This window comes from Diceros bicornis, chromosome 4 (assembly GCF_020826845.1).
Source record: "Diceros bicornis minor isolate mBicDic1 chromosome 4, mDicBic1.mat.cur, whole genome shotgun sequence".
Taxonomy (NCBI): Eukaryota; Metazoa; Chordata; class Mammalia; order Perissodactyla; family Rhinocerotidae; genus Diceros; species Diceros bicornis.
In genome coordinates, this window is record NC_080743.1 from 35,694,794 (window position 1) to 35,713,472 (window position 18,679).

An 18,679-nucleotide genomic window follows, 5' to 3' on the forward strand; every position below is an offset into this window, starting at 1 on the left:
TCTTGCAAAGATATCATTTTGGAGTGAAAATCAGGAAAAGCTTTAATTTTATACCTTTGGAAGTGTTCCATTTTCCTAGGGCGGAGAGAGTAGTTTCAGTACTGAGAGCAACTGAAGGGGTTAACACTGGACTTGGCTGGGTGTCAGTTAAAGTTTTTTTTCTGGCTCTGCTCCGGGTTTCCCCTTGGAGGGATTTCCCTCCGCCTCCACGCTGCTGCAACAAGACCCTTTATAAAGAGCAAGCAGACTTTCTATTTCACTCCTCACTGAGCCTCACTGGCTTTAGGAGCTAAAGACTCTTCCCAGGCACTTCAGGTGGGACGGAAGAAAGGGTTTTGGAACCATTATTTTCTCATCACAGAAGCAACTTAAAATGCATAGGAAGATGGTCATGATCTTTGGAGCCTCAAATATACTTTGGATGGTGTTTGCAGCTTGTAAGTTCTTCTTGATCTGTTCCAAATGCTCACATTCCATTTTAGCCCTGATTTTGGCTTCAATCCGTTTTGCTATGGTAGAGAAGAAAGGCACTAGGATTTTTAAACAGTGGGAAATTTTAATTTAACCTAACTTTTAGTGTGCTGTTGTATATTGCTGTATACCATTATATTGTCATAGTTGGAGCTGCAAATTGATGTTTTGTGGATACCTTTTTTCCAATGTCAAATGAGTAATTGGATTCTATCTCTAGTAAGATCTCTCTCTTTAGTTTCCGGTACTTAATAAGGAGATCAAATTTAGCAAATAACAAAACAACTCTGATAAATGGGCATCAGGGTTGGAACTGAGAGTTCTCCCAAGTGAAGATGGTTCCAACACCTTCTTTGGCCTTGACGCCAATGCTTTTTGGCTGCCTTGCAGTTAGTTCGAAGCAGTTTAGGAAAGAGATCAGCCAGATCGTATTTTAGACATTATACTAGAACAGAGAAGATGGAGTAGAATACTAAAAAAACCAGAAGTAAGTTTGCTTTTCTCTTTTTGCCTTCACAGCTCAAGCTTTTAAAATTGAGATCTTCCCTGAATCTAAAATTACAGCTCAGATTGGTGACACCGTTTCCCTGACTTGCAGCACGACAGGCTGTGAGTTCCCATCTTTCTCTTGGAGAACCCAGATAGATAGTCCACTGAATGCAAAGGTGAGAAATGAGGGGACCAGTTCCACGCTGACCATGGATCCTGTTGGTTTCGAGAATGAACACTCTTACCTGTGCACAGCGACTTGTCCATCTGGTAAAAAGGAAAAAGGAATCCAGGTGGAGATCTACTGTGAGTACTTTAGAGAATCTTTGATTTTCTCTCAATTTGCTTTAAAGTTTTTTAAAAAGGATATTTTTTAAAGAAAAAATTTTAAAAGGATATTCACGTCCAGATTCTTGGCTAGAGGATATATTGTACTAAGAAAGCCAGAGACAGCTGAGTCTAGCACTCAGGAACCCAAATCTTGGCTTCTATTTCTAACTCTGCCACAAACATGGTGACCATGGATAAGACTCAATCTCTCTGGGCTTTGATTTTCTTACCCATAAAATAAAGATCTCTAAGGTTCTTTTTATTTAATTTGTTTTTTAATTTCTATTTGACTATATCCTTTCATGTTTACTTGGCCATGTGTCTAAATGATTTATGGGAATTCCATCCTTCAGGGATTTTTCCATTTATTTATTCTTATGCAATTTAATGCTTGAAATCAGTTTAAGTAGGAGAGCTATAATTTAGTAGCAGGCTTTTGTACAAAACTTTTCCCCATAGATATAAGAAAAGTATCTGCAAACATTTCACTCATTTGACTTTGCTATAGATAAATTTAGGAATCTGTGTGTGTGTGTGCCATTAAGCCTTAATGCTCAACTGCTCAATCTCAAGAATATTTGTATAATGAATAAGATTTGCCTCGTGAATATGAATGAATATCCCCAGTTTTACCATTCTACCAAAATGCATCCCAATCCGTTCTCAACCCAGCAAATAAAGTTAGCGAGAGGAGGAAAAAAACTCAATAAATCACTTGCCTTTGGTTACTGATGACCACTCTTTCAAAAAACTGGAATCTTTTATGGTCATCTTTTCATGAAGACCTCATTTGATTATCTTACAATTATGTTGGTTCTCTTCTGCTGTGGTGGAGCTCAGTTTTGCCCAGTAACTTTAATTGATTCTTCAACAAGCCCCATGTGTTGCTAATACTGCCAAGAAACTGTGCCTGGTCGGCTGCTTTCAATTAGGCTGGCTGTACATGCATACTTTATGTCTGTGCAGCCTCCTGAGCTCCTGGAAAGGCCCCCTTATGTAAATACAGGGAAAAGTAGCAAGTTCTTATATTACCTGACAGCAAACTGTGTGGATTATGGGCACATTTCTTACAGAATATGAGGGGCAGAAATTATTGGTGGAAAAATGTAAAATACTATGTTTTTTCACATAGCAAAGCATTTCCAGTTCCTTTGCCTTTGCTCACAAGTACCAAATAGTTGAAGATTTAAAAAAGAGAAATGAAAACACTTCTGGCTTTAATTATCTTGCCTAAGATTTTTCTTCAAGAATGTCTGTCTCTCATTATGTCTAACAGTCCTGTCTTCATTCCACGTTCTATTGTAATATTCTTTAGAGTTGGGACATTTGTGTTCTTATTATACGGAGTGTTGAATCCAGCCAAGGTATTATCATCATGATAATTTGTAATGAAAAGGTAGCCCTTGCAAAGCAGGCAATGGCTGACTGAAATAGGGCATTTTCTTGGCACCAGAAGGTTCAAGTGGAGTACTGGTTAAGACATTGAGTTAGGCATTTCAGGAGGCAAATCTGCCTTCGAGAATTTGAAAATTGCACAGGTATGCCTTTCTGGTGGATGAATTCTTGTCAGAGGCACCGTTTTCAGAAGCTAATTATTTAAAGTTGTTCTTTTTGGTTCTTAGCATACCTTGCCCAATAACTATTTTTGCAATGACATACTGAGCCACAGGTTCCTTATCTGTAAAATGGAAATATATCTGCCCTGACTAAAATAAGAGAATGTGGTATAACATAATACAAATCTACAGTAGCTATACAGAATAATAGAAATCCTGAGTTTAAATCTCAGTCTTACCATTTACTAGCTGTGTGACCTTAGGCAAATTAGGCAAATGTGCTAAGTTTATGTTTTCATATCTGTGAAACGTAGTCTTTATCTCTTAGGGTTATTGTGAGGGTGAAATAAGATCGTTTATGTTAAATGAATAGCACAGTAATGGGCACATATGAGTATTCAATAAACCTTGATTTCTTCTCCCTTTTTTTACTCCAACACGCAACCCTCAGTACATGCAGGATAAGAACTGAAGAACTCTCTAAAAGGTGATTGATTCTGATTCGTGAGCCCACTCAGAACCAGGGAAGACTATTTAAACAATGATTCAAGACTGTATTAATGAAAACATTAGACTTGGCTTGCATTGCATTAAGTCAGTAAGGGACCGTATACAACAGGAGCAAAAAGCTCACTCACATGTATTCATTTGACCTTTGCAGCTTTCCCTGAGGACCCAGAGATCCGTTTGAGTGGCCTTCCAGAGGTTGGGAAACCAGTCACAGTCACGTGTTTGGTCCCAAATGTTTACCCATTTGACAGGCTGGAGATGCATTTACTGAAGGGCGACCATCTCATGAAGAATCACGACTTTCCGGAACCTATGGACAAAAAGTCCCTGGAAACCAAGAGTTTGGAAGTAACCTTTACTCCTACCAATGAAGATATTGGAAAAACTCTTGTTTGCCAAGCTAAATTACACATTTATGAAATTGATGCTAAGCCCAAAGAAAGGGAAACTACAAAAAAACTGGAAGTCTACAGTAAGTACTCTTGTGGTGTAGCCTAGTCTTTATGGGAACTTAGTCTTGGATGTATACAGCAATAAACTTAGCCGCTAAAGTCAAGAATAAACTTGTTTGTAGTTTTTACTCCATTTTTATTTGTTAAGAAAATAATATTTGTCAACAGCAAAATTCAATGAAAAAAGCACTGGATTTGGATGAGAAGACTTGAGCTTAAGTTCTGCCTCCACTAACTGTGTGAACTTGGGTCACTTAATATCTCTATTTCCCAATCTATCAAAGGGGAATAATAATACCACCTGATTGGGTAGTAAGAAATAGGCTCAAATGATAAAGTGTTTTTAATCATGTTTTGTAAACTCTTATAATATGCCTTGAAATATCAAGGTATAGAGATTTTACAAGGTGAGCGCTTATCCTGTGTGTGCACATACAGATGTGCATTGGGCGGGAGGGTGCAGATGAGGTTTGATTGCCTCCCCACTCCCTGAGATGGCCAGGGGATTTGAGGCAGTCTTGTAGTCCTAGAGTTGTGTAGGAGTGGACTCACTGTTCTCTGTTCTAGACTAAGATGCTATGTTCTGCTCCACACCATGTTTAAAAGTAGTATCACCAACTATAGCATGTTCTGCTGAAAGAGAATGAGATGGAAAGGCTTTTATCAATATTTTGAAAAGAATAGTCAAGATAGGGGATATTTTTCCTAGAGAATATAAAACTTGGAAAAGAGAGCTATAATTAAGTACTTGAAAGATAGTCATATGGAAGAGGGATTTGATTTATTCTGTAACAGCAGAAGAATGAACTATGACCAATGTGTAAAAGTTAGTTATAAAGAGGAATATTTTTAGCTTAACAGGGAGAAAATGTTCTAATAATTAGAGGTGTCCAAAAATCAAATGGAAGTTTTGTAAGGTAGTGGATTGCCTCACTCCGTAAGTGTTGAGCCGACTTGGATGAGTGCTTGGCAAGGATGCTAAGATGGGACTTCCACCTTATCTGGGATATTGAACCACCTTACCCAAAGGATCTTTCTTAATTTTTGAGTATCTATGGCCATCTGAAAACAACAAACATCAAAAAGAGCAACTCAATCAAATTAGTCAAAAACTGGATTGACTAAGTTTTATGATTCTCCAATTCTTTATACTAGTTTGGCAGAGTAAGTTTGTCAGATTTGTAAAAACACATATATACAGTCTGTGAGAGAAATACATTATCCTTATTGGATCAAGATGATGCTTAGCAATTATTAATACTGAGCCCTGCCTTTTCAGTCTCACCCAAGAACACAGTTATCTCTGTGAATCCCTCCACAAGGCTGCAAGAAGGTGATTCCGTGACAATGACGTGTTTCAGCGAAGGTCTACCAGCTCCACAGATTCTCTGGAGCAAGACACTAGATAATGGGAATCTACAGGTTCTTTCTGAAAATGCAACTCTCACTTTAATTGCTATGAGGATGGAAGATTCTGGAATTTATGTGTGTGAAGGAGTTAATCTGGCTGGAAGAGACAGAACGCAGGTGGAATTACTTGTTCAAGGTAAGTAGAATGTGAAAAAGGAATGATAAAGATACTGTCATTGGGATTTGAGCAATAGTGAAACAGCTTCAATGCCAAAATTGCTTCCTTAAGTTTTATTGATGACCCATCTGATTGTCATGTATTTTAGCACAATTATATATTCATCTCACTCATAATTCTTGGAAGTCTTTCTTCCCAGAGCTTCCATGGCTCTGCTTTTCTTATTCTTTTCCATCTTGCATCATTCCTTCACTGCCTCATTCCTGGGTGTTCTCTCTTCCTTCTGCACCTTAAATATTAGTATTCTCAGATTACCACATCTCGTCCTCTTCTCTTTTCACACTAGACTCCCAAGATTTGGACTACAATATACTGCTTACTCCCAATCTCAGGTTCACGTTGCATATCACCAAATCCTGACAGTTCTGCCTCATAACGATCCCTAAAATCTCTTTTCTTCAACCCTCTTGCTATTGCTTTAGTTTGTCTTCTGTCACTTGGACCCTTGCAAGGTGTTCTTAAATAACAACATTCATTGAACACCAGCTATATTCCAGGTACTTTACATACGTTACCCATAATCTTCAAGACATAACTAAAAAGCATTTTATATCTATTTTACAGATGAGTGAGTGGTGTCTCACAGAGATTAATAATGGCTCTATTGATTGTACACCTAATATTTGCTAGGAATTCTACTTCCCACTTTATATATGTTATTTCGTTAATCTTTACCACAACCTTATGTGGTGAATAAAAGTTAGGGCTCAGCATAGTTCATAATTTGCCTAGAGTCAAATAGCCCATAATAGCATTTACTATGCTTAACACAGGCTCATTTTAATCCAAAACTCCATGACTTTTCAACTATAGTTAATTGTCTTTAAATGGTAACGCTGCTATCATTCTGTCCCAAGATAATCGGTCATATGCACTGTTACCAGAGTTATCTACCTTAGACAAAAAAAGGAGCTCATTTTATATGACTTCAACCAAACTCCAACTGCATGTAAATTAAAATTCACATTTCTTAAAATAGTCGCATAAAACTCCTCACAATCTGGTCAGAAACTACCTTTGCAGCTTCGTTGGTGACCCTGTACCTCTGTTCCCACTGTTCCTTCTGCCTGGACTTCCCTTCCTTCACTTAGCAAAGTCTTAGCCGTCCTTTAAGACAAAGCTCATGTCAGCCTCCCAATTCCAGTTTGTGTTAGGCAAATACTTAATACTTCTTACTGACATGTCTGTACTTCTGTTCAGTTCAACACATATTAAGAGCCCTTGTCTAAGGATCCAAGAATTGTGCTTAGTGCTGGGGGTACAGACATGAAACAGTTATGGTCACTGCCATAGATAATTGAAATACTCTTCAGTAAGAGCCAAAATAATGTATCTGTTTAAATGTATCTTTTCATTAAACTCCTTAAAGTCAGGAACTACGTGTGTGTGTGTGTGTGTGTGTGTGTGTGTGTGTGTGTCTGTTTTAATATTTAGGTGCCTGCTACATAATAGATGCCCAGTAAATGTTGAATGAATACAATGTAAACATAAGCAACACAGATTTTTAAAATATGAAAACATAGAGTTTAAACTTGGATGATTAAAAAAGTAAAATTCACACTCACCATCAGTAGATTAACTCAGTTAGTTTAGCATTCTCAGGTGACCAGGAAAGGTATTACACTAATAAAAACACGTAAAGCTAATCACACGTCCTGGAATGACTCCACCTCATAATAAGCTGAATCCCATTTCAATGTAAAAAGGAAATGTGTTCTGGAGTTAGGGAGGGTTGTTTTGCACTTTGCATCACAGGATACTAACAACCTTAAGTACAGAAGAGAGAATTGAACTTGGACCTTTCAGTTACCTAAAAGTTACTCCCACAGGAGCCACAAGTTCCCATGGTAACGTATGCAGTCACTGTAAAGAATGATCTGGGAACTGTTCACAGGCAGAAGTGGATCTGTTTTTAAAGTTCCCCATTCCCACGCTAGCATATAAGAATTCAAAAACTCTGGTTATTGCTCTGAATGATTTCTCTCTTTGAAAATCTAATAGTATATCAATTTATTGAGGTAATTTGAGGAAAGCTTTCTTTAGAAGATACTGCAATGTCACAATTAGACAACCCGAACTGAGAAAAATAACTTCTGGAACAGATGAAAACTCTGTAAAATGTAATGTATTTGGATTATTTATATGTTGAGATTTCTTTCTTCCATCTCCAGCCTGTTATTTACAAGCACAGTTTTAGTGATTTTCTTTGGAGCCTCGTCTGTCGCTTTCAGAGTTGCCCAACTACTCCCAGTCTCTTCAGGGGAACAGGGAGTGGACTCGAAATTCCCTTTCTCTCTAAACAGCAGTCATGCCTCAGCAGCCTGTGTGCCCAGCAAGGATAGCACTGGCAGCCAAAGAGCTTTCCTGGATATTTGAGACGTAGGAGTTTGCCCTCACATCTCCGTTTTCAGCCTCTGAATTAATTGTAAAGTATTTTTATATTACATCAACAAATTTTAGATTGTATATCATTTCAGTGCTTAGGTTTTGCCTTTTCTTTCAATGTGATTCTGTGTGACTGTCAATGGTGTGATTTTATGTCGTTGGTACAGAAGCTTTAAGCATTGGTCTATTATGGGGATTGTATCTAATTAGAAGACATATCTGGAAGCTTTGTTCAGTACCTCTCGTCTATCTGGTTTTACCTCCACATGAGGATGATTTGATTTAGTTGTTCAAGCAACTGAAAAGCTGGGATCTTGAATTAGACCCACCTGGCTTCAAGTCCTAATTTTGCCATTTGCAAGCTGGATAAATTTATTCAGCATTTCTGAACCTAAATTTCCTCAAGGAAGAAGAAAAGGAGGAGGAGAGGAAGAAGAGGAAAATAAGGAGAAGCAGCAGCAGGAGAAAGTGAAAGAGGAGAAGGATTAATAGTACCAGTTCATGAAGTTGTTGTGAGGATTAAAAGAGATAATATATGTAATGTGGTTTACGTAATGCTTGACACCCTGGAACCTCTTAAATTATTTAAGCTGTTGTCCACTATTACAGGGATTTGATAAAGTACATTTGAGCAGAGACTGAATCATTGATATGAAAAGATGCCAATCTTTGTCTGGACAAATTTTTATCCATATTCATTCTGTTAAATGAATGAAGCAATGGACTGTTACGGGTTGATTCTTAAAAGATGTGGTCTCATTGCTGTTGGTCCCAAAGTGGAAAGGAATAATTTCTTCTTGGCACAGACATTAGCTGAAAGGAGATAGAAAAAAAGACCATATATTGGAATGTGGGAAAGAAGAAAAGAATCTTATCTTCTTTTCATTTTGTTCTTTTTCCCCCAGAGAAACTGTTTACTGTTGAGGTCTCCCCGGGACCCCGGATTGCTGCTCAGATTGGCGACTCAGTCGTGTTGACATGTCGTGTCACGGGCTGCGAGTCCCCATCTTTCTCTTGGAGAACCCAGATAGACAGCCCTCTGAGTGGGAAAGTGAGGAGTGAGGGGACCACATCCATGCTGACCCTGAGCCCTGTGAGTTTTGAGAACGAACATTCTTACCTGTGCATCGTGACCTGTGGGCGTAAGAAACTGGAAAAGGAAATTAAGGTGGACCTCTACTGTAAGTGGTTTTCAGAATTGTTTACTGATTTTCTCTTTCATTTCCATTGGAAGAAATAGAATATAACTGTGTGATATACAATGAGATCCATGTATTTAGAACGAGAACTTAGCATTGTGAATGGTTCCTAAATCTCTGAACCAGAATTTTTGATGCAACTTAATTGGCCTACATCTTAAGTATATATTACATATGTACACAGCATCCACAATCGTTAGTGTCTTGTCAATGCTCTCTCATCATGCACATGAACACGCTACTTGCTCCCTGCTTCCCAGCCCCTCTGTGTGTCTGTGGGGTGTACAGAGGTGACGGTGAGCAAGGAGTGTGGATCAGTGCCTGTTCAGACAACTGCATGTGGGGACTGCTGCTCAACTGCTTGAACTGGGGGTGAGGCCCGAGGCTACTGTTTTGAAGTCACATTTGGAAAGCTGATTGGGAGGATGGGAAACAGTGGGGCAACGGGGAGCAGGAGAAAGCCAAAAATGAAGACAGGGAGTCATACTGGTCATAGCAGACGGTCAGTGGCAACAGCTCAGGTGAAAAGCAGAACCGAGAGATAGCACTAGATCTCCATGTTGGTTTACACTACAGGCACACACTCCCCTTCTCCTTGCTGTTCTTGCCACCTTAATAAAAATGCTTTACAATCAAAAATCTCTATGAGCTTGGCATTGCTGTAGTTCCTCAGTTTATAATGAATGAGGAACGAAATATGCAAAGTGACCACAAAGTTATTTCTTTGAGAGGATTACTCTGCCTTGTTTTATTCAGCAAAATTCAAGAGAACATATTGTAGAGATTTTCCACCAGAAAACCTGCCCAAACTTGTGTTAGCCCTCAGGATTTTGTTCAGAATAAGTTAGGGTACCCTATGTCTGTAAAGGGATTTGAATCTCTCAAAAGAAGGGTAAATTTTATTGTTATCATATTACCCAGAGTCCAGGATCTGCTGATGTAGGCACATTCTGAATAGAAATGAGAACCAGCGGTGAAGACTTATTGCAAAATAGGAATATTTGAGAATGTATCACTTTAACAACATTTTGCTTAAGGGAAAACATTTTTTAGCTTTGGTCTTGCCCTTGATAACTATTTTAGTCTCATTTTCATTGATTTGCATAAGATGTATTATAAATGTTATTTAGAATCTACGTCTTTTATAGTTTTTTGTTAACTACAAGTGTTGTGTGAGAAATATTTAAAACTTGCTGCCTAAACTTGGCCACTGGACATTAAAATGTCTAAATTGAGAACTTCCCCATGAGTCTTATTTGATACCAAGAGACTGCACACCTCTGTGAAACACAGTCTGGGCTCTGAGCTCAGAGAAATACAGGTTCTGATCTCAACTCAGCAACTTATTAGATATGATGCCTAATGAAAATCTCTTAGCCTTTATAAGTTTTATAAGTTTTCCTAGCTGTAGAATACATTCTTGGTAAGTCTTTCTAGCTGTAAAATAAGTTATATAAAAATCATTTTATCGGGCTGTTTTGAAGACTAAAATAATGAATATTAAGGGACTAGCATATGGTAAATATTCAATACATCACGGCAAATATTTAAAACATTTTAAATGTATAGTTACTAAAAAAGATGGTGGAAGCTGAAGTGTCCTTCAAAAAGATCAGTCCACGTCTGTCAGCAAGATTGCATCACTAAGAAGAGAAAAACGCAGAATATAATGTTTTTGATGACTTGATGTGCTAAGTATTTTTTGTTTGCAGCGTTATTTATATTTAGTATCATAAATATTATACTTTATGTCATTTTTTATATATCAATGATCATTCTATCCCAGGTGACTTAAAGCTGTCATTTTGAGACTTTTGCATTTAATAGAGATTAGTTCTGTTTTTCTGTTGAATGTCACGTATAAACATCATTTTTGCTTGATATTTGCAGCATTCCCTAGAGATCCGGAAATTGAGATGAGTGATCTGCTAGTGGATGGAAACTCAGTCACTGTAAGCTGCAAAGTTCCTGATGTGTATCCATTTGACCGGCTGGAGATTGAATTACTTAAGGGGGAGAGTATTATGAAGAATAAAAATTTTTTGGATGACGAGGATAATAAATCCCTAGAGACCAAGAGTTTGGAAATGGTCTTCATCCCCTCCACTGAAGATACTGGAAAAGTTCTTGTTTGTCAGGCTAAGTTACATATTGATGAAATGGAATTTGAACCCAAACAAAGGCAGAGTACACAGACACTTTATGTTAATGGTAAGTACATGTGTGCTGTATCCACAATTTAATATGGATTCCTTTATCATGTTTTCCAGGCAATAGTTAACATAAGGTTAATAGTTAAAACCTCTGGGGTAAAAATAAACAACTGAAAAGAAATTTCAAAATAATGATTATTATGACAAACCACCCCCAACACTTAAAACAATAACCACTTATTAGCTTATGATTCTCTGAGTTGGCAGTTTGGGAAGAAGTCGGATGGGCAGTTCATCTGCTCCATGTGGTATCTGATGAATTCATTCATGCATTTTCAGTCAGTTGGCAGGTCAGCGGGGGATAGCTGGTCCCAGATGGCCTCACTCACTCCATGTCTGGAGCCTTCTGTGGGATGTCTGGGCCTCCCTTTCTCCATGTGATGTCTTACCCTCAAGGAAGATATCCTAAGTTTAGTCACCAGAGCACAGTGTTTCAAGAGAGTGATAATGAAAGCAGCAGCCTCTTAACGCTTGGGCTTGGAAGTCCTACAGTATTACTTCTCCCATGTTATATTGGTCAAAGTAAGCCACAAGGCTAGCCTAGATTCAAGGGGTGGAAAAAAAGACTCTTCTCAGGGGAGATTCAAATAATTTGTGGTCATGTTTAATGTACCATAAATGTCAATACACGCTATCATTGACCATCCATTCTTTGGTAGCAAGAGAGTTTCTACAGAACTTATTTCCATTAGAAAACATCCTTGATGTGTCCATATTCTACTCTCTATCATTCTATATCTGCTAAAGTAAATGAGAAACTTCCTATGATAAAGTTATCAAAGTTTAAAAACTATTCTCATTCACTGAATCCATAGCCCAGCAACATTAGTACAACTCTTTGGAACTCAGAGTATGAGGGATCAAGTTAACAAATGTCTCTACCTTTTCAGTTGCCCCCAGGGATACAACCATCTTGGTCAGCCCCTCCTCCATCCTGGAGGAAGGTAGTTCTGTGAATATGACATGCTCTAGCAGTGGCCTTCCAGCTCCGAAAATCCTGTGGTGGAGGCTGCAAAACGATAGGGATCCACAGCTTCTTTCTGAGAATACAACTCTGACCTTAATTTCAACAAAAATTGAAGATTCTGGTATTTATGTGTGTGAAGGGATTAACCAGGCTGGAACAAGCAGAAAAGAAGTGGAATTAATTATTCAAGGTGAGCAGAGTGTGATTAATGTATTGTTATTGCTAGTATTATTTCAATTGTGCTACTGGTTTTGAACAACATCCTCTTTGAAAATAAAATTTTTACTAAAAAAATGTATTGAGAGTTTTGAAGAGCTTGTGATGTTTCCTATGCATGGAAAACTTCTGGAATGGTATTTTCTCGTGAACCATTCCAAGTCACTTAGCCTGAAATTCTTTTAACCTCAAGTGGAATGCTAGCTCTAGGAATTGTGCCAGGACTTCCAGTTACTTATGAGGCAATGATTATGGTGTTGAAGCAAGGATAGGAAGATTTAGATATGTATTTGGAAATTATTTAGGATTAGAGCCACCATATCTGGCTGAATTGGACCCTGAGTGGTATTCTTTCAAGGTGCCTGCTAGTATTCGCTCAGAAGCCTAAGTAGATGTTTAAATCTTTTGTTCTGAGATTAAGAGTAGCAGTGACCACGCCCTCTGGTTCATCAGCCTGATGGCATAAAACCACTAGGGTGGATTAAGTTATCAAATCCAGAACCCCTCTCTCTAGAATGGAGAGCCAAGACTGAGAACAAAACAATTCTTGGTTGACAGGTTGAAGCCATAGGCAGTTTTGGGCAAACTGATGAAGTGATCAGTTTGGATTTTCCCCCATTCCTTCTCTTTTGGGGTTCCAGGTCCTTTTCTTCTCTGAGGCTGTCATTTCCTCTCTTACCCCTTGGTATTATTTCCACTAAAGTATTAGTGAATTTTTTGTTACCTCATCTCAATGAGAATTTGAATTTTAAAGGAAGAACCTTGGAAGGACAATTGACAACCTTAAAGAAAGCCCTTAGGATGGATGGCATGGTACTGTAGCCCTGGGGGGAAAGAATCTCAAATCAAGTCACAAAACAGATTAACTGAACGGAATTGCACTTGTAAAATGGTGATATGATACTTCTTTCTATGAATTGTATAGTAATAAAGATGTTGTATGTCAAGTACTTAGCTCAGTGCCTGGCACTTAGTAAATGGTACTTGTGGTTGTTAAGGAGAGTAAAAAAGCCATTTCTGCACAGCTTAATTTCTTGATCTGGGAGGATTCAGCTCAAAACTCAGAAGCCTGTAAAAGTTGTACTTCAAGGAAAAATTTTGCACAACAGTGTGAAAAAAAGACATTTTATTTTTCACATTTGAATTCTATAGTTGTTTATTAAACACCAGTTCTTTGTCTAGGCTAGGTAGAAAATTATATTGAGGGACATGAGAGAAGCACAAGACATGTCTTCTTTTATTAAAAACGTGATCATTTACAACAATCCAGTCAATGCTTGCCTTCTTTACTTACCCTTCTAAACATTTAATGCAAACAGTAAGCACAAATAGCCCCTTGACAGCTCTTGTTGCTGTTGTTAAATTAATATGGAATTGGTTTATATTTCACTCCAATCAGAGGTGCCTTTTCAATTCTCTTTACAGTTGCTCCAAAAGACATACAACTTACAGCTTTTCCTTCTGAGAGCGTCAAGGAAGGAGACACTGTCATTATCTCCTGTACATGTGGAAATGTTCCCCAGACTTGGATAATCCTGAAGAAAAAAGCAAAGACAGGAGATACAGTACTAAAGTCTACAGATGGTGCATATACCATCCACAAGGCCCAGTTAGAGGATGCAGGAGTGTACGAATGTGAATCTAAAAATGAAGTTGGCTTGCAGTTAAGAAGTATAACACTTGATGTTAAAGGTTAGTTAGTTTTTAGGTTTTGTTTTTGTTTTTTTATTATATATTATAATAAGTCAGATTGTAAAGAATTTATAGGGTTAGATGAATTGGCAAATTAGATGAGTTGGCAAAATGAAGCTGAGTTCCATGTTGATTGTGGTTATTTCTTAATATTTCCTAAAATAATCATGCACAGCTGCTTTGTCCTATGGAGTTTAGCCAGGAAGTTGACATTAATCACTGGTGTGTGTAGAATTCTTGTTTTTTCAAAGTCATCATTTCATCATTGGTCTCTGGGGTCTTGCATTTCCTAAGTGTTTAAACATATTTTCAAAACTTTTTCCTGGGGGTTATGAGGAAACTAAAGAAGTAGGATTGGCACATGGAAAAAGAAGGGTTCTATCCAGACCCTTTTCCTTCCTACCAGAAGAGAACACCATTCTCTGAACATGGAGTAACTGCATATTTTCTAGATCGACTCTTTTCAGGATAATAATCAGGAGTGGCAGTCTTGATGCTCAGCAACATAAAAGAATCTCTGGGCTACAGAACTGCCTTCTTAAAAATCCAAGCCCCTTGTCCATCCTACCCTATTCTAAAGGAGAGAGAGAGGGCCGGGCCAGTGGCCTCAGTGGCAAAACTTCAGGGGCCCCTTCATCTCCTAACTCCTCTTGTGAACCCACAGTAGGATCTGTTGGTATTATTGGTGTAAGCAGAATATGTCAGCCTTCACTAATCAGTCTGCCACTCCTTGTGTGCTAATGATCTTTCATTGTGTATTGGAAGCCATACTTGGAGTGAACAAGACAGCAAACAAATGGCAACTCTTAAGAGCCTCTGGCACTTGGCCATCAGAGTTAGCAACCACTTGCCGATATAAAAAAAATTTAAACCTAAGTCAGAAAATGAGTAAAAATTTTACTCATCTGGCCAAATTTCTCAAGATTGCAAGCCTTACATTTGTTTTTTATCTTCACAGTACCTCCTTGAAACATGACAATATCAATACATCCATCTAGAAATGTTAAAGAAGGGGAAAATATCACAATTACATGTAAAACTTTTAGTCATCCGCCTGCAGTTATTATCCTGAAAAGAGTTGATCTGGCCAATGAAGTTATTATGTGTTCAAAGAATGGAACGTTTACCTTGTATCATGTCACTCAAAATGACACGGGGGTGTATGTAATCAGCGCTTCCAATGAGGTTGGGGATGATTCTGGACAGTTTGAGATCTCAATTATGAGTAGGTTGAAATTCATTCATTCCTATTTTCTTTAATCCTTGATGTCTCCACCTTTAACTAAGCCTAATCCCAGGAAATTGAACTCCTAACATTTTTGTAATTCTGTTTGTAGTTAACGATTCTCTTTTAAAGTCATATCAAAGCTGCTTCTCCACTTATTAACTCTTTCTCTCTCACACATTGTTGTCTTTTCTAATTACTTTACTAAATTAGTCTTACATAGTTGCCAATTTTCACTCATTACTTAAATAAACAATCAAAGAATATTAGGCACTAAGCTAGTAATTCAGGCCCCCAAACTCAATATGGTTTAAAATAACTACATATGAATGGAGTTAAAATTTGACATCTTTCCTGGGTGTTTTGAACTAGTCCTTTGTGTTTAGCTCAGTTTTAAAATTTATTTCATTTTGTTTTGTTTTGGCTTGAATGTATTCCAATGATAGAAATGGTTGGGAGTCTTTAGAATTTCCAGTGTTTATCCAGCTAATAGAAAATTGTATTTGAAGGTTGTCCTGGTAACCGACTCAGCAGCAAGTTTGTGTTTTACTGCAGATGTCTGAGGGGAAAACCTAAAGCAAAAGATAATATTTATTAGATTGAGAAGATAGCAATGGGAGCAGAAATACCATTGCCCAGCATATCATCAATATTGGTGCCTCACCATGATTATGATAATGGAAATTCCATTAAAATATTGCCTGTATACTATGACTAGTTCTACTCTAGCAGGAGAAAGTAGAAAAATGAGGCAATTATCATTACACTTACGATGAAGTAAACATAAGTAAAATTTACAAACTTCAATAATTTGAAAAAATCGACTTCCCATCACCTGACCCTAGTGATTCTTTCTACTTGGTCGACCTCCAGTGATTAGAAACCTCTAAAGAGAATGTAGTCATCACTAAAATCAGATCACTCATTTCTTCCAGGACTGAGACTACATATATGCCACTTAAAGAAACTGAATACTTGTGAGGTCATACGACGCTGTACAAACATAAGTATAAATGGAGATGAGTCTCTAGTAAATGCTATGCTGTCTTCTTTAGATGTTTCTGTGAGGTTAAGTTGTTAAATAGTATTGCAGCTGTCAGATGATTTTTGGTAGATTAGTAAGAGTACTAATTTTAAACTTCTTGTATACTATTACCTTCTGTACCCAAGTTACAACTAAATGACAAAATGACAGGCTGTAGAAAAAAAAATATGTATTACTATTCAAAAAAATGTTTATTGAGCGCCAAATACTCCAAGCAGTGAGCCAGGTACTGGCTATTCAACAGTGGCCCAAAAAGAAAATAGATTCATGTCCTTATGTAATTTACAGTCTGGAGGAGGAAACCAAATTTAATAGCTAATCATACAAATATTTAATTATAAGCTGTGATAAGAGCTATGAATGGGTAGCGGGTTATAAAAGTAAGTTAGGATGGAGATGTGGGTCAGAGAATGCCTCTCTGAGTAAGTAACATTTAAGCTAAAACATGATACTATCCAAAGAACTTCAGTTTATCGATACATGATATAAGTGCTGAAGAGGAATAACATATATTAAGATGCCCTATTTCAGAGATACAAAATATGAAGTTTTCTATATATCTCTGAAAATCCATTGGCAAAAATTCTTTCCCTCACTTTTTTATATATGGGGGTTTGACTATCAAGGTTATACTCTAGATGTTGCAAGGATTTTCTTAGAGAACTGGTTAGTCATTTCAACTCATGGTGATCCAAGTCCTAGTTCTTTATTAGATATTTGTATTTCCCAAAGCAAACACGCCTCTCCAACTACAGCTCTTGTAAATGAACCCTAAAAAGTTACCCCCTTCCTTCCATTCTACAATTGAACCTGAATCTAAGTTTGTGGAAGTCAACAACTGTCATCTTGAGACCAATCGTGTCCATAGCAAATACCACCTGATTATTTGGATAAGTCAGAGAAATATGCATTTTGGGTCCTGTTGGTGCTTATCAGTGCTTTGATTCACTTCTCTTTAGAGAACTAGTTGTACTGTTAAAATAAAATATGTAATTATTATTATTAAACAATTTTTTTTGTACTAGACATTAATTGCATCCATTTTGTTATTTTCCAGGAAGAGAAAATAACAAGGACTATTTTTCTCCTGAACTTCTCGTGCTGTATTGTGCATCCTCCTTAATAATACCCGCCATTGGAATGATCATTTACTTTGCAAGAAAAGCCAATATGAAAGGGTCATACAGTCTTGTAGAAGCACAGAAATCAAAAGTGTAACTAATGTTTGAAACGTTCAACCAGAGACACTATTTATCAGTCCAAATCCTTAATATTACTCATCATTCCATGAGGAAAACAACAAGCTGAAAGTCTAGATTTCCCTAAATGTAGTGAACTCTTGGAAGGAAATGGCTACCTACGCCACTTGCTGTGAACAAGAAGCCAAAGGAAAACTTTCTGCCCAAGAAATAGGCACTACCATTGAGAAGTGATGGCTGGAGTCGTTCCTTGATGTGTATATACAATCACATGATCTGTACATATGTAAAATAAAATTATGCCATAGCAAGATTGCATGGAATCGCAACAGTCTATAGTCAGATGCCTAAAATAATTAAACAGTGTTGCTTGGACTGACTATTGTAACTTAATACATCTTAGGAAAATTTAACATTAATATTGACTGGCAGCTGACCTATGTCATCTTTCTTATATTTTATTTCCTTTAACAAAATTTAATTCCTATAAAGTTCACTGAAAATAATTTCATGGTTTGTAAAGATCCAAGGGTTTCATATTTTTATAGGTAAATGATAAACCAAGAGGGCACTGGTTAACTTTCAGGTACTAAACACTTGAACCTGTGGTATAATGGTTGGCTGGATTTCTCTGGATGGTACTGACATGGTACGGAGACCTGTTAACGATTTTTGTTCATCAGACTGTTATGTGACTTCCCTAATGTGGCCTAAAAATGCAACTCCTTTTAATTTTCTTTTATTTGTAAATGTTTAGTCTTTTTGTATAGTAAAGTGATAATTTCTGGAACTGGAAGAGTTGTGTGTTTGTTGATTATAAACGACCTCCTTTAACCATGCTGTAGCTCTTTGGGGAATGCCATGTTCCAAGAATGAAAAGTTCAAACCCACAGAAATAATGAGCAGCATTTGAAGTGTGATCCTCAGACCACTTTTATCAGAATTATCATGGGACCATGGTAAAAATTTAGATTTCCTGGTGGCATTCTAAACTACTGATTTGAAATATGTGGTATTGTGTCCTTGGATTTGCAATTTAAAAGATTTTAAATGTAGCATAGACAAGAGTAGTGAATGCAGATGAGCATGCACGTGTTAAAGGGCAACAAATGAACACCTAGGTACCACGTACCACTGAGACC

General features: G+C 37.4%; 1 protein-coding gene across 1 annotated transcript; it reads left to right on the top strand.

The window, feature by feature from the left end:
* Positions 1–287: 287 nt before the first annotated feature.
* VCAM1 (vascular cell adhesion molecule 1) lies at positions 288–18,321 on the top strand. Its single transcript, XM_058537165.1, has 9 exons — positions 288–437; positions 991–1,266; positions 3,508–3,828; positions 5,088–5,354; positions 8,687–8,962; positions 10,871–11,191; positions 12,084–12,350; positions 13,802–14,068; positions 17,396–18,321. Exons 1-9 carry the CDS (start codon positions 374–376, stop codon positions 17,554–17,556), a joined length of 2,220 nt encoding a protein of 739 aa, XP_058393148.1. The 5' UTR covers positions 288–373; the 3' UTR covers positions 17,557–18,321.
* The last annotated feature ends 358 nt before the right edge of the window (positions 18,322–18,679 follow it).